Source organism: Nerophis lumbriciformis, linkage group LG08 (assembly GCF_033978685.3).
Source record: "Nerophis lumbriciformis linkage group LG08, RoL_Nlum_v2.1, whole genome shotgun sequence".
Lineage (NCBI taxonomy): Eukaryota > Metazoa > Chordata > Actinopteri > Syngnathiformes > Syngnathidae > Nerophis > Nerophis lumbriciformis.
In genome coordinates, this window is record NC_084555.2 from 44594079 (window position 1) to 44616164 (window position 22086).

Genomic DNA, 22086 nt, shown 5'->3' on the forward strand with positions numbered 1-22086 from the left:
GACTCTGGAACAACTTAATTTAATTGTGTTGAAACTTTTAAGAAACATTTGAAAACTTCTCTTTTTAGTAAAGCTTTTAGTTAATGCACCTTTTAACTATACATTTTAATCCACTTTGTATCCTTTTTGTGATGTTGCCCCTGTTGTTTTAATTGAATTGTTGTTTTTAGAGATGTCCGATAATATCAGGCTGCCGATAAATGCTTTAAAATGTAATATCGGAAATGATCGGTATCGGTTTCAAAAAGTAAAATGTATGACTTTTTCAAACGCCGCTGTGTACACGGACGTAGGGAGAAGTACAGAGCGCCAATAAACCTTAAAGGCACTGCCTTTGCGTGCCGGCCCAGTCACATAATATCTACGGCTTTTCACACACACAAGTGAATGCAAGCATACTTGGTCAACAGCCATACAGGTCACACTGAGGGTGCTTGTATAAACAACTTTAACACTGTTACAAATATGCGCCACACTGTGAACCCACACCAAACAAGAATGCCAAACACATTTCGGGAGAACATCCGCACCGTAACACAACAGAACAAATACCCAGAACCCCTTGCAGCACTAACTCTTCCGGGACGCTACAATATACACCCTCCACCTCAACCTCCTCATGCTCTCTCAAGTGAGCATCTCACAAATTCCAAGCTGTTGTTTTGAGGCATGTTAAAAAAAAATAATGCACTTTGTGACTTCAATAATAAATATGGCAGTGCCATGTGGGCATTTTCTTTCCATAACTTGAGTTGATTTATTTTGGAAAACCTTGTTACATTGTTTAATGCATCCAGCGGGGCATCACAACAAAATTAGGCATAATAATGTGTTAATTCCACGACTGTATATATCGGTATCGGTTGATATCGGAATCTGTAATTAAGAGTTGGACAATATCAGATATCGGCAAAAAAGCCATTATCGAACATCTCTAGTTGTTTTACTTCACCTATGTTTTGTACAGAGCTTTGTGATTTTATCTGTGAAAAGTGCTTTATAAATAAAATGCACTTACTTCCATTGCAGGCCATATTTCGAAGGTTTGTCGCTGTCGAGCTCGCAGACGGAGATCGGGAGCGTCCACAGCAGCCAACTTGAGCATGCCAGTGTGGTGAGACGTCCATTTGGACCCTCGTGGAGATTTCATGTCCATCATAACTTCTCTTTACTTGTGTCTGCCTGCAGATTGACAACGATGCCAGCAAACGTGGCCATGAGGACGACAACGTGTCTGACCGTGTCTCATATGTGAGTCATGAGATTCTCTCACGTCTGAGGTTGGTAGAGCGGCTGTGCCAGCAACTTGAGGGTTCCTGGTTCAGCTTCTGCCATCCTAGTCAATCATCATCAATCAATCAATAAAAGTGCATTTATATAGCCCTTAATCACGAGTGTCAAAGCACTTTGAGTACCTTGAAGGTTGAAAAGCATTGTACAAATCATTCATGAGAATCTTATATGATCATGTCTAATCAGTGTTGGGACTAACGCGTTACAAAGTAACGCGTTACTGTAACGCCGTTAGTTTCGGCGGTAACTAGTAATCTAACGCGTTATTTTTTATATTCAGTAACTCAGTTACCGTTACTACATGATGCGTTACTGCGTTATTTTACGTTACTTTTTATGTAGTATAGAGTGTGTTTTATCGGAGCGCTGCTGTGTCATCGTTCTGATTCTTCTTGTGTCACAAGCCGGAGAAGAGAGAGAGACATGCGCTCTGTGTGTGCGTGTGAGTGTGGGGAGGGAGGAGAGGGAGGGAAGGGAGGGGGGGCGTGTCTGATCATGGCGGAGCCAGAAGTCGAGTTTGCTAACATGGAGATATTTTCACTACTTTTCTTTTGTCGAGCACAAAGAAAAGAACATTTTAGTTAAATGTAAATTGTGCTTTGGATCAAAGATGCCATCTACTGCCCAAAACAGCAATTCAAATCTGCTGAAACAAGCTACATAAGCAACATGCTTCGACGAAGCTAGTTAAGAGAGATAGAGACTCTGATGCCACTTCACCTCCACCACTTATGGATTAAGTCTGCCTCTGCTCATCATTCACCGCTGAAGGTACACACACTCTGTCAATCAATGTTCCCTCTAATTGTTCATGTGTGTGAGCAAACGCAAAAACTCCCTGAGCATTCAGTGGAGTCCATTTGAGCAACTTCAGACGTGCACACTGTGGCTACACCAGCAGCACACCTGTCCCAAACCTCACTAAATAACAAGTTCAATCTCCATCCATCCATCCATTTCTACCGCTTGTCCCTTTCGGGGTCGCTGGAGCCTATCTCAGCTGCATTCGGGCGGAAGGCAGGGTACACCCTGGACAAGTCCCCACCTCATCACAGGGCCAACACAGATAGACAGACAACATTCTCTTATTATTATTATAATCAAATGACAGCAGTCATTTCCATTTCTAATATAAGTGTTTAGGCCCACTTACAATGACAATAGCAACAAATATTGTTTTTCATGAACTGCGTACTTGTATTGTTTGTCTGGGTGGAGGTCCTGCTTTGGAAATAATTAGTACCCCTTTCAGTCATTGCATTTAGTTCCCATTAAAACATTCACATGTTGCACAATGAGATGTAAGCAGGGGATCATGTGTACATTCCTGCAACTTCCTGTTTGTAAAAAATATATTTTTTAATTAGTATTTATTTAATATACTAACAGCATTTAATGATTAATATTTATAAATTAAGATTCCTAATAAATGACACTAGAATAAGCACACATTTGATTGGTAAATCATAGTGTAACGACCTGGAATTACACTTTATGTGTGGTGTTGGAGTTGTCCGACTTTTTGTGTGGCTGTAAACGCATCACTGGCTAAGTGCCATATGTGCAAGTGTTGGCGCATGTGAGAAAGAGCGAGTGGCTGCTGTTGATATAACAAAGTTGCTTTTGGTCTGGTTTGTACTGCAGAAAATGACCACTTTTGCTAGATATAATTTTTTTTACTAATGTTTTGGTGATGTGTTTATGGCCGACAATAAAGATTTTTGCTCAGTAAAGTGATGGATGGAATTCATGTCCTCAAAGCGTCTCGACAGACGTTACAATATTTGAACAATGATGACGAAAACGGTTTTCTCTGTCGTGTCCATGTCGTGTTGAAAATTGTTATGCGCTTATTTTTTTATTTGATTTTGTGCATGGCATAGATTTGCCGTGCGCAGAGGACGCTTGAGCAGTGCGCAATTGCACAGGCGCGCTCCTGAGAGGGAACGTTGCTGTCAATTCTCTTATATACTCTTTCATTCTAGACTTCTCGAGTGTTTGATTATCACATCACTCTAAATGTATAGACTATAAAGTTCACAAACATAAAGAGGGATCCTAGTGGGCCAGGCCAATCTTTCCTTATCTCTAAACTAAAACTGGGGAAATGTGTAGAGTGTTCTGGGCTTCAGACATGATTTTGTATCAGAATTACTTGAGGAAGAAAATGCCTGGTTAGGCTTTGTGTATGTAGTGTGTGCCTTTCTTGGTTTACATCTATGCTGTTATTATGCTGTTTGTTACTTATGTACGTTATGTTGCAGCTATTTAAAATAGTTTTGTCAATTTGTTCTGGCCAGAAACAAATTGGCCTTTGTAACATATCTTTGTCTTTGTGTGTTGTATGTAGAGCACATGGCTTAGCAGAGTTCAGTGATGCAAATGCATGTCAAGTTGATCAACAGATTGTATTATTCTCCAGTGCAATAACAGTACTGAAATGAAGGCTAAAAGGGCATTAATGGGAGCTTTAAAAAAAAAAAAAAGAAGAAAAAAAGAAGTAACTAAATAGTTACTTTTCACAGTAACGCATTACTTTTTGGTGTAAGTAACTGAGTTAGTAACTGAGTTACTTTTGAAATGAAGTAACTAGTAACTGTAACTAGTTACTGCTTTTCAGTAACTAACCCAACACTGTGTCTAATACATGAGTCATGACAATCTCTCATATGCGATATTGTTTAATACGTCAGTCATGAGAATCTATCATATATGATCATGTCTAATACATGAGTCATGAGAATCTGTGTGTGATAATGTCTCGTTTTTGAGTCATCAGAATCTTGCATATGTGAGTCATGAGAATCTCTCACTCACTCATGTCTCACACATGAGCCATGAGAATCTCTCATATCCGATCTTGTCTCATTCATGAGTCATGAGAGTCTCACACATGTGATATTATCTCAAATGCGAGTCATAAGACTCTCATATCCGATCATGTCTCATTCATGAGTCATGAGAATCTCGCATATGTGATATTGTCTCATATGTGAATCATGAGACTCTCATATCTGATCATGTCTCATATGGGGAGCTGTGAAAAGTTCTCAAATGTAATCATGCCATGAGAATCTTGCGTATGCAATATCGTCTCATATGTGAGTCATGAGAATCATACCTGATCAATACTTTTCTTTTTTTTTTTCCATTTATTTATTTATTTCAGGCAATGACATAAAAAAGAAATAATAATACAAAAAGTACAAAGTTGACAACACATAATAATATAAATTAATAGAGTGCAAAAGGTAATGTATAGTATGTAATGCACGATTGTCCAGTTTTGCCTGAAATCATGAGAATATTTACGTGAGTCATGAGAATCTATGTGATAATTTTACAGTTGTGAGTCATAAGAATCTCGCATATTTGATATTGTCTCATACGTGAGACAATGATAATCCACATGAAAATCCATGATAATCTCTTGTTCAGTTTGCGATCATGTTTCGTACGGGAGTCATAAGAATCGCTCATATCTGATCACATCTCATATATGATACACCTAGGAGCATCCCGAGGCCGTAACGCCGACCACGGAGCTGGAGATGGACAACATGGACACATTCCAGGACAGACTGCCCCCTAGTGGCAGGATGACCAAGACAGAGTCGCTCATCCTTTCATCCAACAGGTGCACAACGTGTGACATCAAATATATGTTACCGAGTAGGGGTTTTGAGTAAATGATCGATTGGTAGATGCACCACGATTCGGACATAGACTATTCCGAATCGATGGAGAAACGTCCAAATATGGATCATTTAAGTAGAAACGCAGATCTAGCGAGGACCCACACGGAGCAAGGTGAAGCCATGCCATGCTGAGCTAGTTTGAATGTGAAGTAGTGAAACAACAAAAGAATATGTGTTTTTTTTACAGACGTCTAACTATAGAAATGGATGAGAAATGAGCAAATAGGTGAATAATAAATCAGGAGAGAGAATAAAATCCACACATTGCGACAAGACATAGATGTGATCGAGTAGGATACGTCGCTTAGCAGGCTGCTATGTTGCACACTTCAAATACCGTTTAAAAATACTACAATATGGGCTATTTAACTAGCACAGGGGTCGGCAACCCGAAATGTTGAAAGAGCCAGATTGGACCAAAAATACAAAAAACAAATCTGCCTTGAGCCGCAAAAAATGTAAAAGCCGTATATAGGATAGGATAGGATAGGACTTTATTGTCATTGCACAAGTACAACGAAACTTTGTTTTCAGCACAAACCTGTTCAAGATTTGACAAACAAACAGTGTACAGGGTTACAGAACAGGAACGCCGATGGGTCGCCACAAGGCGCCCTGAAAAAGATAAGAACAAGGTAAAACGCAGGGGAAGAAGATGAGTAAAAAAATACAATCTAGACTGGGCTCCTTAGGGGGCCTAGTCTGGAGTGGGAAAAAACCTTCATGCAATGCACACATAATAAACACGTTACATTTAATCACGACAACTCGCAACAGAGGGGCGGGGAGTTGGGGCCCTGGAGGTCGACTGCTGCTATAAAGCGCTGCTAGCCATCCATCACCCCGAGGGGAAACAAGCGGTGGTGAAGGCGTGGGGTGGGGGAGGGGAGGTGTGTGTGTATGTGCCCATTGTCTTGGGTGTGATGATGTAATGTTCATAGACTGAGGCCGATCTGCATGCAAGCAAAAGTTCGACTCCAGGTGTCGTTGAGGAGGGAGGGAGGTCAAAAGCGTCCATCATTGAGGTGTCCTCGGGGGTGTTTTCAGAACAGCCTGTTCCTGTTGTTCACAGCGTCAAGGCCATTCGAGGGAGTCAAATCGTTGATTAGGATGTTTGTTTTCCGCGAGCAGACAATACAATGACTTGTCTGTTCTATTCGTCCATGCTGGCTCCTCTCATATTATATAAGTGTTGAAGGCAACACATGTCTATATTAGCTATGTTAGCCTACTCTCAAAATGACTAGAGATGTGGCCGATATTATCGGCCGATAAATGCGTTAAAATGTAATATCGGAAATTATCGGTATCGTTTTTTTAATTATCGGTATCGTTTTCTTTGTTGTTGTTGTTGTTGTTTTTTTGTTTTTTATTAAATCAAAATAAAAAACACAAAATACACTTACAATTAGTGCACCAACCCAAAAAACCTCCCTCCCCCATTCACACTCATTCACACAAAAGGGTTGTTTCTTTCTGTTATTAATATTGTGGTTCCTACATTATATATCAATACAGTCTGCAAGGGATACAGTCCGTAACCACACATGATTGTGCGTGCTGCTGGTCCATTAATAGTACTAACCTTTAACAGTTAATTTGACTCATTTTCATTAATTACTAGTTTCTTTGTAACTGTTTTTATATTGTTTTACTTTCTTTTTTATTCAAAAAAATGTTTTTAATTTATTTATCTTATTTTATTTTATTAATTAAAAAAAAAAAAGGACCTTATCTTCACCATACCTGGTTGTCCAAATTAGGCATAATAATGAGTTAATTCCACGACTGTATATATCGGTTGATATCGGTATCGGTTGATATCGGTATCGGTAATTAAAGAGCTGGACAATATCGGAATATCGGATATTGGCAAAAAGCCATTATCGGACATTCCTAAAAATGACTATGTGTCGCAGGCTGAAGCAAATATTCCTTGACAGAAATGTTGAAATGTAATATTTATTCTACACATTTTTACAACATTAGAAACCATTAGTAAAGCACAGGCTACTCAAAAGGTAAGAAAACTCCTGGAAATTACTGGCTTCTAATGGCCAAAGGTATAGATGTGTGTGTCCAAGTTAAGGCCGTCTTCTTTTAATAAATTTATTACAATCTTTGGCAAGCTAGGTAATGTTTGCTGTGGTCTGGAACAACAAACAACTATCTGATATGTGTCATGAGACATGCAAAACTAAATTATATACAAAGAGGATAATAGTAAAGGATATTAAATGAGCTCAAATATAGCTACAAATGAGGCATAATGATGCAATATGTACATACAGCTAGCCTGAATAGCATGTTAGCGTTGATTAGCACTCCAACAAGTCAATAACATCAACAAAGCTCCTCTTTGTGCATTCACGCACAGCATAAAACTTTTGGTGGACAAAATGAGACAAAGACAGAGTGGAAGATTTTACATGTAAACAAGCGTCGCAGTCCACGCTAGGGTGAGTTCAAGAACCGCCGAAATTAGTAGGACAAAACGATGTTCACCAAATACTCATATTAAATATATTAAACAGTGGGCTTTCTGACAATTGGGAATGTTTGTGTCATGTTTGTCCTCAAACAAATAACATACTAAAACCAAAAATGTTTCCATTTTTGATCCTTTTTTGAAAAATGCTCCAGGGAGCCACTAGGGCGGTACTAAAGAGCCACGGGTTGCCGACCTCCCGGTCTAGCATGTCCCAGTAGTTTTGTCCATACAGTTGACCGGTGGATATGTTTTCTTGTAGCCAGGAGCCTAAAATAGCGGGAAGGCGAGGTCGCAGCACATCGCTGAAGGAGCGTCAGCCCAGCAGACCGCAAAACGAGCGAGCTAACAGTCTGGACAACGAACGTGCTATGGACACTCGCAGCCACCTGCAAGTACGTGGACGCGTCTTCGCGTTTTTTTCTTCCCCGGTTTGCCGGTCCATTTCTAACCGGAATTCCATCAGCGCAGATCCCGAGAAAGACCGTGTATGATCAGCTGAACCACATCCTGGTATCTGACGACCAGCTTCCTGACAGCATCATCCTCATCAACACGTCCGACTGGCAGGGCCAGGTCAGCACCGAAAGTTTTTTGTCCGCCGTCTCTGCTGTCAAGCAGCCATGTTGTCGTCCTCTTGTCCATCACAGTACCTTTCAGACGTGCTCCAGAACCACCGCCTGCCGGTGGTCTGCACTTTCAGCACGGCAGACATCCAAGCTGCTTTCAACACCATCGTGTCCCGCATACAACGATTGTAAGCGTCTTCGTCTGATGTCTTAATTACCTTTTAAAATATTTTGTTGATATATTGATTTCTTAACTCTTTACTACTGTATTTTAATATATTGGAGGGATTTATTAACCTACTCAGTGGCCTAGTGCAGGGGTCGGCAACTTTTACCCGTCAAAGAGCCATTTTGACCAGTTTCACAAATTATAGAAAACAATGGGAGCCACAAAAAAATTTTGAAATTTAAAATGAAATAACACTGCTTGGTGGTAGCAGGGGTGTATAATGTAGCCCGGAAGAGTCAGTGCTGCATGGGATTCTGGGTATTTGTTCTGTTGTGTTTATGTTGTGTTAAGGTGCAGATGTTCTCCCAAAATGTGTTTGTCATTCTTGTTTGGTTTTGGTTCAAAGTGTGGCGCATTATTAGTAAGAGTGTTAAAGTTGTTTTATATGGTCACCGTCAGTTTAACCTGTGTGGCTGTTGACCAAGTATGCCTTGCTGTCACGTACGTGTGCAAGCAGAAGATGCATACTGTATAACAAGTGGTTGGGCTGGCACGCTGTTAATACAGATTGTAGAGGGCGCCAAATGATGTACCATCATGGCACGCCCTTATCATAACTGTAAGGGTGAAAATCAGTGAATATTAATCCCGGGAGTTTTCTGCGAGAGGCACTGAAGTCCGGAAGTCTCCCGGGAAAATCGGGATGTTCGGCAAGTAAGCTGCTGAGCCGCATCAGGGTGATCAAAGAGCCGCATGCGGCTCCGGAGCCGCGGGTTGCCGACCCCTGGCCTAGTGGTTAGAGCAGTGGTTCTTAACCTGGGTTCGGCGAGTCGGCCTCAGAGGTTCCGCCGCGGAGGTCAAGACACACCCAACTCATCGTGTAAATAAAAACTTCTACCTATCGGCGTATTATGGATACCCCCAAACAATGTTCCCTCTAATTTTCCATATGCGTGGACCTACTCAGTGGCCTAGTGGTTAGAGTGTCCGCCCTTAGATCGGTAGGTTGTGAGTTCAAACCCCGGCCGAGTCATACCAAAGACTATAAAAATGGGACCCATTACCTCCCTGCTTGGCACTCAGCATCAAGGGTTGAAATTGGGGGTTAAATCACCAAAAATGATTCCCGGGCGTGGCCACTGCTCCCCTCACCTCCCAGGGGGTGAACAAGGGGATGGGTCAAATGCAGAGGACAAATTTCACCACACCTAGTGTGTGTGTGACTATCATTGGTACTTTAACTTTAACTTATAGATAACATGTGGTCACAACTGGTTGTTAGGCAGAATTCATAGTCTTCTCAAGTCGAACTCTACCAACCGGTATAGCTCGGTTGGTAGAGTGGCCGTGCCAGCAACTTGAGGGTTCCAGATTCGATCCCCGCTTCTGCCAACCTAGTCACTGCCGTTGTGTCCACTTTACCCACCTGCTCCCAGTGCCACCCCACACTGGTTTAAAAATGTAACTTAGATATTGGGTTCCACAATGTAAAAAGCGCTTTGAGTCACTAGAGAAAAGTGCTATATAAAATCAGAGGTGGGTAGAGTATTGTACTCAAGTAAGAGTACTGTTACTTTAGAGATTTATTACTCAAGTAAAAGTAAGGAGTAGTCACCCAAATATTTACTTGAGTAAAAGTAAAAAGTATGTTGTGAAAAAAACTACTCAAGTACTGAGTAACTGATGAGTAACCTGTTCGTTTAATGATGACGGCAACAAATAATGTACAAAAACATAAAAATAGCAACGAGAAAATTCAGAGCCAGGAATATCTCTTAAGCAACTAAAACAATAATATATATTAAATAATAGTACATTAAAATAAAAAAAATTAAGGCAAATTGAGCCACAATAACTTAACAGCACCATAGGCTCAGTAGGCAGAGATTACAAAGGAAAATAACAAGTTAGCCTTTACGCAAACCATAAACTGATAGGTGTGGGCTGCACCTGGGAGCACACTGATTGATGTTTCTATGCATGCGTGTGTGTGTGTGTGTGTGTGTGTGTGTGTGTGTGTGTGTGTGTGTGTGTGTGTGTGTGTGTGTGTGTGTGTGTGTGTGTGTGTGTGTGTGCGACTGTGCGTGTGTGTGTCTCTGTCTGTCTATGAGGCTGCAGTGTGTTAATAAATGTCCCCACACGATGTACATTTGACAGTGATTCATAGCTGGGAAGCTAACATCAGCCTACGGTGACAGCCAAAATATCTACTAACGTTACTTACCGCGATGTGCTTCCTCAAATTTGACGTTGAGTTCATGTAAGCGTAAGCTTGTTAATCATGTGACCGCCTGGCTCTGTTTGATTGGTGAAACGGAGTCAAACGTCACCAGTGACTGCATTTGATTGGTGAAACGCAGGCATGCGATAGATCCTACTTTGAAGGTCTGTCTGACAAACCAAAACAAACAAAGCGTGCATTAACAGATCGATAAAAATCAGTAGCGAGTAGCAAGCTGAATGTAGATAAATGGAGCGGCGTAAAAGTAGCGTTTCTTTTCTATAAATATACTCAAGTAAAAGTAAAAGTATGTTGCATTAAAACTACTCTTAGAAGTACAATTTATCCCAAAAGTTACTCAAGTAGATGTAACGCGTTACTACCCACCTCTGTATAAAATTGAATTCAATTCACTTCACAACTCTCCCTATTTGCCAGTAAAAAAATAAGCACATTTTGCATTAATTAAAAGTATTTTTTCTGACACAAACCTGCTCCATATTCAACAAAAAATAGATATCAGAAAGAAACTAGTATTTATGTTAGGGATTTAAAGTTAATTATTTATTGAAGTTAATACATCTATCCATTTTCCTTCGCTTATCCCGGTCGCCGGGCCAGCAGTCTCAAGTAGGGATGCCCAGAATTCCCCGTCGCATGCCCCTCGGACTCAACTCACCAGTGAGGCGTCCGGGAGGCATGCGGAAGACTAGATGCCCGAACAACCTCAACTCGGAGGAACAGCAGCTTTACTCTGAGCTCCTCTGGGTAAACAAACTCATTTTGACCGCTTGTACCCACCAACTTGCACTTGCTTTTTCAGCCACTATCCAAAGATTGTGACTATAGGTAAGGGTAAGGACAAAGTATCGAAAAGTATCGAAATACAAAAATATTGGTGTTGGGACAACCCTAGTACAATGACTGCATTACTGCAGACACTGTTCAGATTCACGTGTCGGTCTTGTGCTCCAGCCTTCCCTCACTTGTGAACAAGATCATGAGATACTTGAACTCTTCCACCTGGTGCTCCACCTTGCTTCTAACCTGAAGGGTGCAATCCACCCTTTTCCTGCTGAGAACCCTGACCTCAAGTTTGGAGGCGCTGAGTCTCATCCCAGAAACTTCAGACTCGGGTCCGACAAACGCTGGAAGTCACAGCTTGATGAGGTCATCAAGAACACAGCACCTCTACAAGTCTCTAAAAAATATTATGAACAGAACTGGTAGCAAAGGGCAGCCTTGGTGGAAGCCAACGTTAACAGTGAACTGGCTGGACTTACTGCTGACAATACGAACCAGACTCCCGCACTGATTGTACCTTGAATCTAGTAGTCTTCTAGGAAAGGACACAGTCCAATTCCTTTTCCAAGTCCACATAGCACATGTGGACCAGTTGGGCCAACTATTATGCACCCTCAAGTACCCTCTCATGGGTGTATAGTTGGTCCAGTGTTCCACCACCATGACAGAAACCACACTGCATTTGCTGTAACTGAGTTTTGACAAATGGTCATACTTTTCTAGAATAGACTTCCCTAGGGAGGATGAGGAGTGTGATTGTTGGAACACATCCTCCGACCAGCCTTCTTGAAAAGGGGGACCACCGCACTGGTCTGCAAATCCAGAAGTACTGTTAGTGACTTTCTTCGAAGAGACCTGTTAGCCAAGACAATCCCACAACATCCAAGGCCCTTCGGAAGTCAGGGCCAAACTCGTCCAAACTTAGAGCCTTGCCACTGAGCTACCTTAGCCCTCGTTCATATCTTCAAACTCGGCTTCCTCTGCGGAAAGCGTGTCAGTAGGGTTGAGAAAGACTTCAAAGTATCCCTTCCACTGCCCGATTAAATCCTCTATCTAGGTCAGCCGGCCTCCTCTGTAAACAGTGCGTCCCATTGCTGAGGTGTCGGACAGTTTGCCAGAAGCCGACAGAAAATCGTGCTGCTTGGAACTCTTCCCGGGTCCGGAGTTTTTACTTCGACAACCGGAGTCGCTCACCGCCTGGCGTGCTCAGTCAGCTGCTTCAGGAGTCCAACAAGCCAATGATTACTCACTCAGGGTTATTTTGCAATAATGCAATAGCTGATGTTACAAGGCTAAAGTTGTAATTGAATGTAATAAGTCTTGACACTTGTCCAGTCGGAGTAAACGTAGTATTCGTGTTTTTTTTAATTGTCAGGTTCAAACACTGATGACATCGATTAAACAAGACAAGAAGTAAGGAATTAAACAGAGACAGAATTAAATTTGGCTCAATTGAGGAGAGACGTCTGGACTGTACTCTTGTAGAGTCTCACCACGCTCCGGCGAAAGATTGTACGCCTCCTCTTTTATTTGGACTTTCCCTGTTTCTAAGGTATGGGGGTCGTAAACAGCCATCGCCTTTGATTAAAACAGTTCAAAGAAGAGGTCCCTGGAGGGGAGTCAGGTCCTGCTTCCTTTTCGCTTTGTAGATCTCAGGTCAAGACAATATCTTTCTGTTGATTACAAAGAAACAGAACCCTCATGTCGCTCCCCATCCTACACTGTGGAGTTTTACAAGCCTTTTGATTGGTAGGATCAAAGACAGCTTCTGTCTGCTTGCCGGGAACTCATGGCAACACAAAGTTTTGTGATAACTTAGATACAATTATGCTAACATTTATTGTATATAAATGAGTATTATGTTGTTTCCTCAGCTGTAACTGTAACTCCCAGACGCCCGTCCCCATTAAGATCGCGGTGGCAGGAGCTCAGCGTTACCTGAGCGCCGTGCTCCGCCTCTTTGTGGACCACCTGACCCACAAGACCCCTGACTGGCTGGGGTACATGAGGTTCCTCATCATCCCGCTCGGTGCGTTATCCGCTTTCTCGTATTTAATCAGTAAAGGCGAGAGGACTTCAAGTCACCTTTTTGTTTCCTGTCTTCACAGGAGCACTTCCCGTCTCTAAGTACCTGAGCACCATCGACCAAAAATACTGCACCTTGTTCCACGATACCTCATGGACGGACTTCTTTGAAAACACGCAGGCTCCTCTCGTCGGTGAGGCGCCCCTTAGCTTACCTTATCTTACACGCAAGAAACACTTTATTAGGTACACTCCTTTGAAATACAACTACCGTATTTTTCGGAGTATAAGTCGCTCCGGAGTATAAGTCGCACCGGCCGAAAATGCATTATAAAGAAGGAAAAAAAACATATATAAGTCGCACTGGAGTATAAGTCGCATTTTTTGGGGAAATGTATTTGATAAAAGCCAACACCAAGAATAGACATTTGAAAGGCAATTTAAACTATAACATATAGAACATGCTATACGTTTACCAAACAATCTGTCACTCCTAATCGCTAAATCCCATGAAATCTTATACGTCTAGTCTCTTACGTGAATGAGCTAAATAATATTATTTGATATTTTACGGTAATGTGTTAATAATTTCACACATAAGTCGCTCCTGAGTATAAGTCGCACCCCCGGCCAAACTATGAAAAAAAACTGCGACTTATAGTCCGAAAAATACGGTATATACTTGTATCAACATGAGCAGTGTGTGCCTAATGAAATGGCTTAATAACCTAATCCAACAGCATTTATGTGTACGTTTTATTATACGCTGGACAGAAAAGAGCACGAAATCGAAGAATTTATGAGAAAAAGTGGGAACACTCATTTTTTAGTTTTGTGTGAAAAAACTTGTCATGTTAGGAGAATGAAGTCTGAATTTTATACGAAAAGTTGTAATGTTACCGAAAAGTGTGAACACTTAATATCAATCAATCAATCAATGTTTATTTATATAGCCCTAAATCCCAAGTGTCTCAAAGGGCTGCACAAGCCACAACGACATCCTCGGTACAGAGCCCACATAAGGGCAAGGAAAAACTCACCCCAGTGGGACGTCGATGTGAATGACTACGAGAAAATCATTTTTTACCTTGAAAAAAAAAATTTACCTTGAAAAATTTTTTTTACCTTGAAAATCATTTTTTTACCTTCAAAATCATTTTTTATCTTGAAAAAAAAAAATTACCTTGAAACATTTTTTTTACCTTAAAAATTTTTTTTACATTGAAAATCATTTTTTACCTTGAAAAAAAAAAATTTACCTTGAAAATTTTTTTTTACCTTAAAATTTTTTTTTACCTAGATATAAAATATTTACTCTTCCATTCAGACAGTGTGGGAAATTAACATACTTGCCAACCCTCCCGAATTTTCCGGGAGACTCACGAATTTCAGTGCCTCTCCCGAAAATCTCCCCGGGACAGCCGGACAACTATATTGGGGGCGTGCCTTAAAGGCACTGCCTTTAGCATCGTCTCTCACCTGAAAAGGAGACTATTATATATGTCTCCGTTATCCATAGGTTTATCTATAACCCATAAAGTAGGCAGGCACGGAGCTATTTCTCAGCGTGTGTTTATTCCAGCCGGCACGTTAATACACTGACGCACAACATCCGGATTCCCATCATGCATTGCTTGAAAACTACGGCAAGTAGTAATGTCCAAAATTTCCAGCCGGACAAACAATATTGGGGGCGTGCCTTAAAGGCACTGCCTTTAGCGTCGTCTCTCACCTGAAAAGGAGACTATTATATATCCATAGGTTTATGTATAACCCATAACACGGTGGCCGAATGGATATAGTCACTCATGAACGGTCAGAGAAGCACAAGGTGGCGGCAACACAGTATTATGGGCCAACTCGCAAGCAACGTCCCGTTCTCATTTGCGGATGTTTTCAACAAATCCGTGAAGGATATGTTCCCGGATTCAGAGATCGCTCGCCAGTACTCAAATGGCAGAACAAAAGCTACTCAAATAGTGAAAGGTAAGTGTTTTTTTTTTATTAAGTAAGCAGCAAGTACAGTACAGTTAGTAGAACAACTGTGTTTTCATTACTGTGTACTGTACTATATATATATATATATATATATATATATATATATATATATATATATATATATATATATATATTAGGGATGTCCGATAATGGCTTTTTGCCGATATCCGATATCCCGATATTGTCCAACTCTTTAATTAACGATACCGATATCAACCGATATATACAGTTGTGGAATTAACACATTATTATGCTTAATTTGGACAACCAGGTATGGTGAAGATAAGGTACTTTTTAAAAAAAATTAATAAAATAAAACAAGATAAATAAATTAAAAACATTTTCTTGAATAAAAAAGAAAGTAAATCAATATAAAAATGGTTACATAGAAACTAGTAATTAATGAAAATGAGTAAAATTAAGTGTTAAAGGTTAGTACTATTAGTGGACCAGCAGCACGCACAATCATGCGTGCTTACGGACTGTATCCCTTGCAGACTGTATTGATATATATTGATATATAATGTAGGAACCAGAATATTAATAACAGAAAGAAACAACCCTTTTTGTCATAACTTGGTCCTGGGTGTTTGCTTTTCCGGAATGCAACGGAAAGTTGGCTCGAGCGAGACGGGAATGTGAGTACATGATTTATTTAATATATTAAAAAAAAGTACAAACGAAAAGTGCGCACAATGGCGGAGAACAAACTATGAAACCAAAAAGACTATAAACATGGAACAAAAACGTACTTTGGCATGGGACATGAAGCAGGATCTAAGAGGATGAAGAGTGTGTAGAGCATAATTGTGGGATGTCACCAGACAGACAAACTGAAAACAATGAACTTAAATACTACAGACATGATTAACGAAAACAGGTGCGTGACTCAAAACGTGAAACAGGTGCGTGACGTGACAGGTGAAAACTAATGGGTTGCTAAGGTGACAAACAAGAGTGCACAATGAGTCCAAACGTGGAACAGGTGAAACTAATGGGTAATTATGGAAACAAGACAAGGGAGTGAAAAGCCAGAAACTAAAGAGTCCAATAACTAAACAAAACATGACTAAAACAAAACATGATTACACAGACATGACACTTTTGTGTGAATGAGTGTAAATGAGTGTAAATGGGGGAGGGAGGTTTTTTGGGTTGGTGCACAAATTGTAAATGTATCTTGTTTTTTTTATGTTGATTTAATAAAAAAAACAAAAAAAAACAAAACAAAACGATACTGATAATAAAAAAACTGATACCGATAATTTCCGATATTAGATTTTAACGCATTTATCAGCCGATAATATCGGCCTGCATCTCTAATATATATATATACATATATATATATTAGAAATACTTTAATTTCAGTGATTTCTAGCTATAAATATACTCCTCCCCCCTTAACCCCGCCCCCCGGCATTGCCCACCACCCCCAATCTCCCGAATTCGGAGGTTGGCAAGTATGGAAATTAAGAAACTGAAAATATATTCAATAATACTACATAATTAATATTTTAGAGCTAATGTCGTAATATGAGGAGAAAAGTGTGGTGATGTAATCATCATACAATCAACTCAATTTACATAATATATATGATAACAAAGATTAGTATAATAGTCCGTCATTTTACCACAATAACATAGTTGTACTGTAAAGGAAAAAAGTGCAATTTGACCAAATTAAAGTCAACTTTTATCGCTGAAACGTCATAATATTGTAGGAACAGTATTTGTATTATCATTTTACATGAGAAGTACAATAGTGCTTCTATAAGACATATAGTACAACTAAGGATGGGTACCGGAATTCAGTACTTTTATAGGCAGTGACTGAATTCCGTCGGAACTACTGGATATCAATTCGTGTAAAATCAAACGTTGCCATATTTCGATACATTTGTTGCCAGTGAGGTCACGTTGCAGATTAAACACCAAGTCATTTTCAACACCAACAAAGCAAGTATGCTTCGTAGAAAACGCTCTAACGTAAAGTAGAGCTCCACTCTCCCAAAATGTGCTAGCTTGAGGCTAATTTGCATTGGATTTACCATTGACAGGCTACTATTAGCAGTAATGATTTTACATAGCGATTTCAACACCTAGACATTTGGTAATAACAACTACAACTAAGATAATCACACAGCACAATACTTACCGCACAACGCTTTGTGGGGGGCAACTTAACAAATTAAAAAAAAGGTTTGACAACATACCGTAGATAGCTTATACAGTAAGGCCATCTAATGTCTTGGTAGTGCAACTGCATTGCAAATGAAACTCAAATATTTGTTAAAAGATAGCGAGATATAACATCTGGACAGCTCATTTTTCAAACACTGATGACATCTATTAAACAGACAAAGAAGCAAGGAATTAAACAGAGACATAATTACATTTGGTGAAACGTCTGGGCTGTACTCTTGTACAGTCTCCCACCACGCTCTGGCGAAAGATTGTAAGCCTCCTCTTTTATTTGGACTTTCCCTGATTACATGGCAAAAGCTGTTTCTAAAGGAAGGGGGTCGTAAACAGCCGCTGCCTTTGGTTAACAAAACAGTTCAAAGAAAAGTGTAACGACCTGGTCGCATCGTGATGCGGGTGTTGTTCTCCCAAGGATGCAGACGGCTTCCGACACAGCTTGCAGGTAGGAAAATTATTTATTGAAAATATAAATCGTACGGGGAACAAACAAAAGACGTGCACATAGCACAAAAGTCAAAAACAAAAGGACTAGCTTGGGAACTAGCAGGCAAAAATAGCAGGAATCAAAATAGTCGTTATCAGTTGTATGGAAACAAACTAGGAAGCCAGACCGAGTGAGGCCAGGGCAAAGACTAAATAGCCCTCTGATTAGCACCCGGGCAACAGGTGCGCGTCCCGGACACTAACCAGAGGCAGGTGTAAGCAATCTGCCGTCATGGCAACTGAAACAAACAAAAACTCAAGGTGCTGAAAACACATGTGACTAGAAAACAAACAAGCTATGATCCGGGCAGCGGATCATAACAAAAAGGTTGCAAAACACTTTGTAGATCTCGGGTAAAGACAAAATCTTCTTGTGGATTACAATACATCAAAGAAACCGACACCTTCATGTCGCTCCCCATCCTACACAGTGGAGTTTTACAAGCCTTTTGCTTGGTAAGATCAAAGACAGCTTTCGTCTGCTCGCCGGGAACTCATTGAAACACAAGGTTTTGTGATAACTTAGATACAATTATTCTGACAGTTACATAATATTTATTTGATTATTAAACTATTAACATTTATTAACACACACACAAAAGTACCAAAAATTGGTACTTCAGGTAATTGTATTGTCTCAAATGTGAACAGTTCAACTATATGTCCAAAGCTCCACTGTGGTGTGTGTGTGTGTGTGTGTGGGTGTGTGTGTGTGTGTGTGTGTGTGTGTGTGTGTGTGTGTGTGTGTGTGTGTGTGTGTGTGTGTGGCAGGCCAGGAGAGTCCAGACGTTGTTTCCAGGGTGAAGCAGTACATGGCGGGAGCCAACGGAGCTCACCAGCTTCCCATCGCTGAGGCCATGCTGACATACAAACAGAAGAGGTACTTTAAAAAGTGACAAAATGCACTAAATGCACTTTTAAACAAGCCAGAAAATGTGCACACTATGCAGCAGGGGGCGTCACTAGCTTTTAAGGACAGGGGGGGCTTTGCCCCCAGGAGATGCACAGGATGCGAGCGAATGTTACGCACGAGCACAAAACTTCACAAACGACTAACAAAGACTTAGAAATTATTCATTGTTATTATTATTATTTTTTTTAAATGCACGGGACTAAATGAAATGCTCCCCGGGACGATGGCTTTTAACCATATATTTTCTTTTTCTTTTTATGTATTTATTCATTTTACATTTTATATTAAATGTCTTGGTTTTTCCTCCCTCTGAAAATCCTATTAAATGTTTAACAAGCCATCCTATAATAATAAAACAGCTATTAATGTAACAATAGAATAAAACAAATATATTTAATTATGTTTTTTTCATTATTTTAACAATAGGCTTATGTATATTACTTTATATAGATTCTACAAAAAACACAAAACTTAAAAAATAAATGATTTACAATTGCACACACAACGTTTTGTGCAGCTTCACTCATTGTAAAGGAAGATAATGTGCTTCGTACACCTGCAGGACCGCAAGCAAGGTCGCAGAGAAAATGTGGGCTGGAATTTGAGTGATGTGGGCATTTTCTATATGAACAAGTGGAATGGATTAGATACCGACGCACGAAAGGAGCTCTCTACCTTACGCTACGAAGTGAGGGGAAACTGAGTGAATAATAACAGGTTATATGATTATATATTTAAACTCATATTTGGGCCACTTTATAATGAATATGTCGGCATTTATTTGTAAAAAAAAAACAAAAAAACACCAAATTATTTAGGGGGGCTTAAGAATATGAGCCCCCCTAAAATAGGTCCAACAACGCCAATGCTATGCAGGATTCTACCTAAGTACACTCAGCCACCATAATATTAGGTACACCAGTGCATAATGAGCTAATATTTAAAGGATGCAGAAGTACCTAATAAAAGGTCCATTCAGTTCTTAAAATTGTAAAAGAAAGCAAAGCAAGTGTGTGTGTGTTTGCGTCATGTGTTCCCAGCATTGTGTGTGTGTGAATGACATTGTTGTCCTGGCGTGGCTTCATTGTTCTTTTCTTTCTCTGAAGGAAAAAGCGCTTTCATTTAGATTTCACCTGTCAGGTATTGTTCTCCATCTTCACTTGCTTCTTTTCACCCGCTCCCCATTCATGCTTCCTTTACCATCATAAAGAAATATTATGAGGGGGAAACCTTTGTCAAGGTAAGAGAATAAAGTCAATGGGAGAAAAAAAAAAGTTGTTTTGTTACTAAAATCCAGAAAAATAAGTTTGATTTTGGGAATAATAGGTTATTATAATAGGTTATAAAGTCCTATCCTATATGTGGGGAATAAAACCATGATATTATGGGGCAAAAGTGATATTATTATTATTTAGGAACAGTGGTGGGTGAGTTACTGAAAACCAGTAACTACAAACCCCGTTTCCATATGAGTTGGGAAATTGTGTTAGATGTAAATATAAACGGAATACAATGATTTGCAAATCATTTTCAACCCATATTCAGTTGAATATGCTACAAAGACAACATATTTGATGTTCAAACTCATAAACTTTTTTTTTTTTTTTTTTTTTTGCAAATAATCATTAAGTTTAGAATTTGATGCCAGCAACACGTGACACAGAAGTTGGGAAAGGTGGCAATAAATACTGATAAAGTTGAGGAATGCTCATCAAACACTTATTTGGAACATCCCACAGGTGAACAGGCAAATTGGGAACAGGTGGGTGCCATGATTGGGTATAAAAGTAGATTCCATGAAATGCTCAGTCATTCACAAACAAGGATGGGGCGAGGGTCACCACTTTGTCAACAAATGCGTGAGCAAATTCTTGAACAGTTTAAGAAAAACCTTTCTCAACCAGCTATTGCAAGGAATTTAGGGATTTCACCATCTACGGTCTGTAATATCATCAAAGGGTTCAGAGAATCTGGAGAAATCACTGCACGTAAGCAGCTAAGCCCGTGACCTTCCATCCCTCAGGCTGTACTGCATCAACAAGCGACATCAGTGTGTAAAGGATATCACCACATGGGCTCAGGAACACTTCAGAAACCCACTGTCAGTAACTACAGTTGGTCGCTACATCTGTAAGTGCAAGTTAAAACCCTCCTATGCAAGGCGAAAACCGTTTATCAACAACACCCAGAAACGCCGTCGGCTTCGCTGGGCCTGAGCTCATCTAAGATGGACTGATACAAAGTGGAAAAGTGTTCTGTGGTCCGACGAGTCCACATTTCAAATTGTTTTTGGAAACTGTGGACGTGTCCTCCGGACCAAAGAGGAAAAGAACCATCCGGACTGTTATAGGCGCAAAGTTGAAAAGCCAGCATCTGTGATGGTATGGGGGTGTATTAGTGCCCAAGACATGGGTAACTTACACATCTGTGAAGGCGCCATTAATGCTGAAAGGTACATACAGGTTTTGGAGCAACATATGTTGCCATCAAACAACGTTACCATGGACGCCCCTGCTTATTTCAGCAAGACAATGCCAAGCCACGTGTTACATCAACGTGGCTTCATAGTAAAAGAGTGCGGGTACTAGACTGGCCTGCCTGTAGTCCAGACCTGTCTCCCATTGAAAATGTGTGGCGCATTATGAAGCCTAAAATACCACAACGGAGACCCCGGACTGTTGAACAACTTAAGCTGTACATCAAGCAAGAATGGGAAAGAATTCCACCTGAGAAGCTTCAAAAATGTGTCTCCTCAGTTCCCAAACGTTTACTGAGTGTTGTTAAAAGGAAAGGCCATGTAACACAGTGGTGAACATGCCCTTTCCCAACTACTTTGGCACGTGTTGCAGCCATGAAATTCTAAGTTAATTATTATTTGCAAAAAAAAAATAAAGTTTATGAGTTTGAACATCAAATATGTTGTCTTTGTAGTGCATTCAATTCAATATGGGTTGGAAAGGATTTGCAAATCATTGTATTCCGTTTATATTTACATCTAACACAATCTCCCAACTCATATGGAAACGGGGTTTGTAGTAGTAATAGAATACTGCTTCATATAGTAGTATAATACTGCTTTATATAGTAGTAGTAGTACAAACTGCTTTATAAAGTAGTAGTAGAATTCTGCTTCATATAGTAGTATGATACTAATATCATGTCCATCTTTATCATTGCATTTGTATCTATCATGTCTATTTCTTATCATGTCAACATGTTCATT

At 40.1% G+C, this 22086-nt stretch overlaps 1 protein-coding gene across 5 annotated transcripts in view; it reads left to right on the forward strand.

Annotated features, from left to right (window-relative positions):
- Positions 1–22086, forward strand: part of pacs2 (phosphofurin acidic cluster sorting protein 2) — an 89369-nt gene that overhangs the window by 43050 nt on the left and 24233 nt on the right. For all 5 annotated transcript variants that reach the window (XM_061969004.1, XM_061969007.1, XM_061969006.1 and 2 more), the window contains exons 10-18: positions 1030–1114; positions 1189–1251; positions 4806–4930; positions 7742–7874; positions 7951–8055; positions 8130–8236; positions 13117–13271; positions 13351–13461; positions 18722–18830. In XM_061969004.1, coding sequence (XP_061824988.1) covers positions 1030–1114; positions 1189–1251; positions 4806–4930; positions 7742–7874; positions 7951–8055; positions 8130–8236; positions 13117–13271; positions 13351–13461; positions 18722–18830 — 993 coding nt within the window. The remainder of the gene's footprint in view (positions 1–1029; positions 1115–1188; positions 1252–4805; positions 4931–7741; positions 7875–7950; positions 8056–8129; positions 8237–13116; positions 13272–13350; positions 13462–18721; positions 18831–22086) is intronic.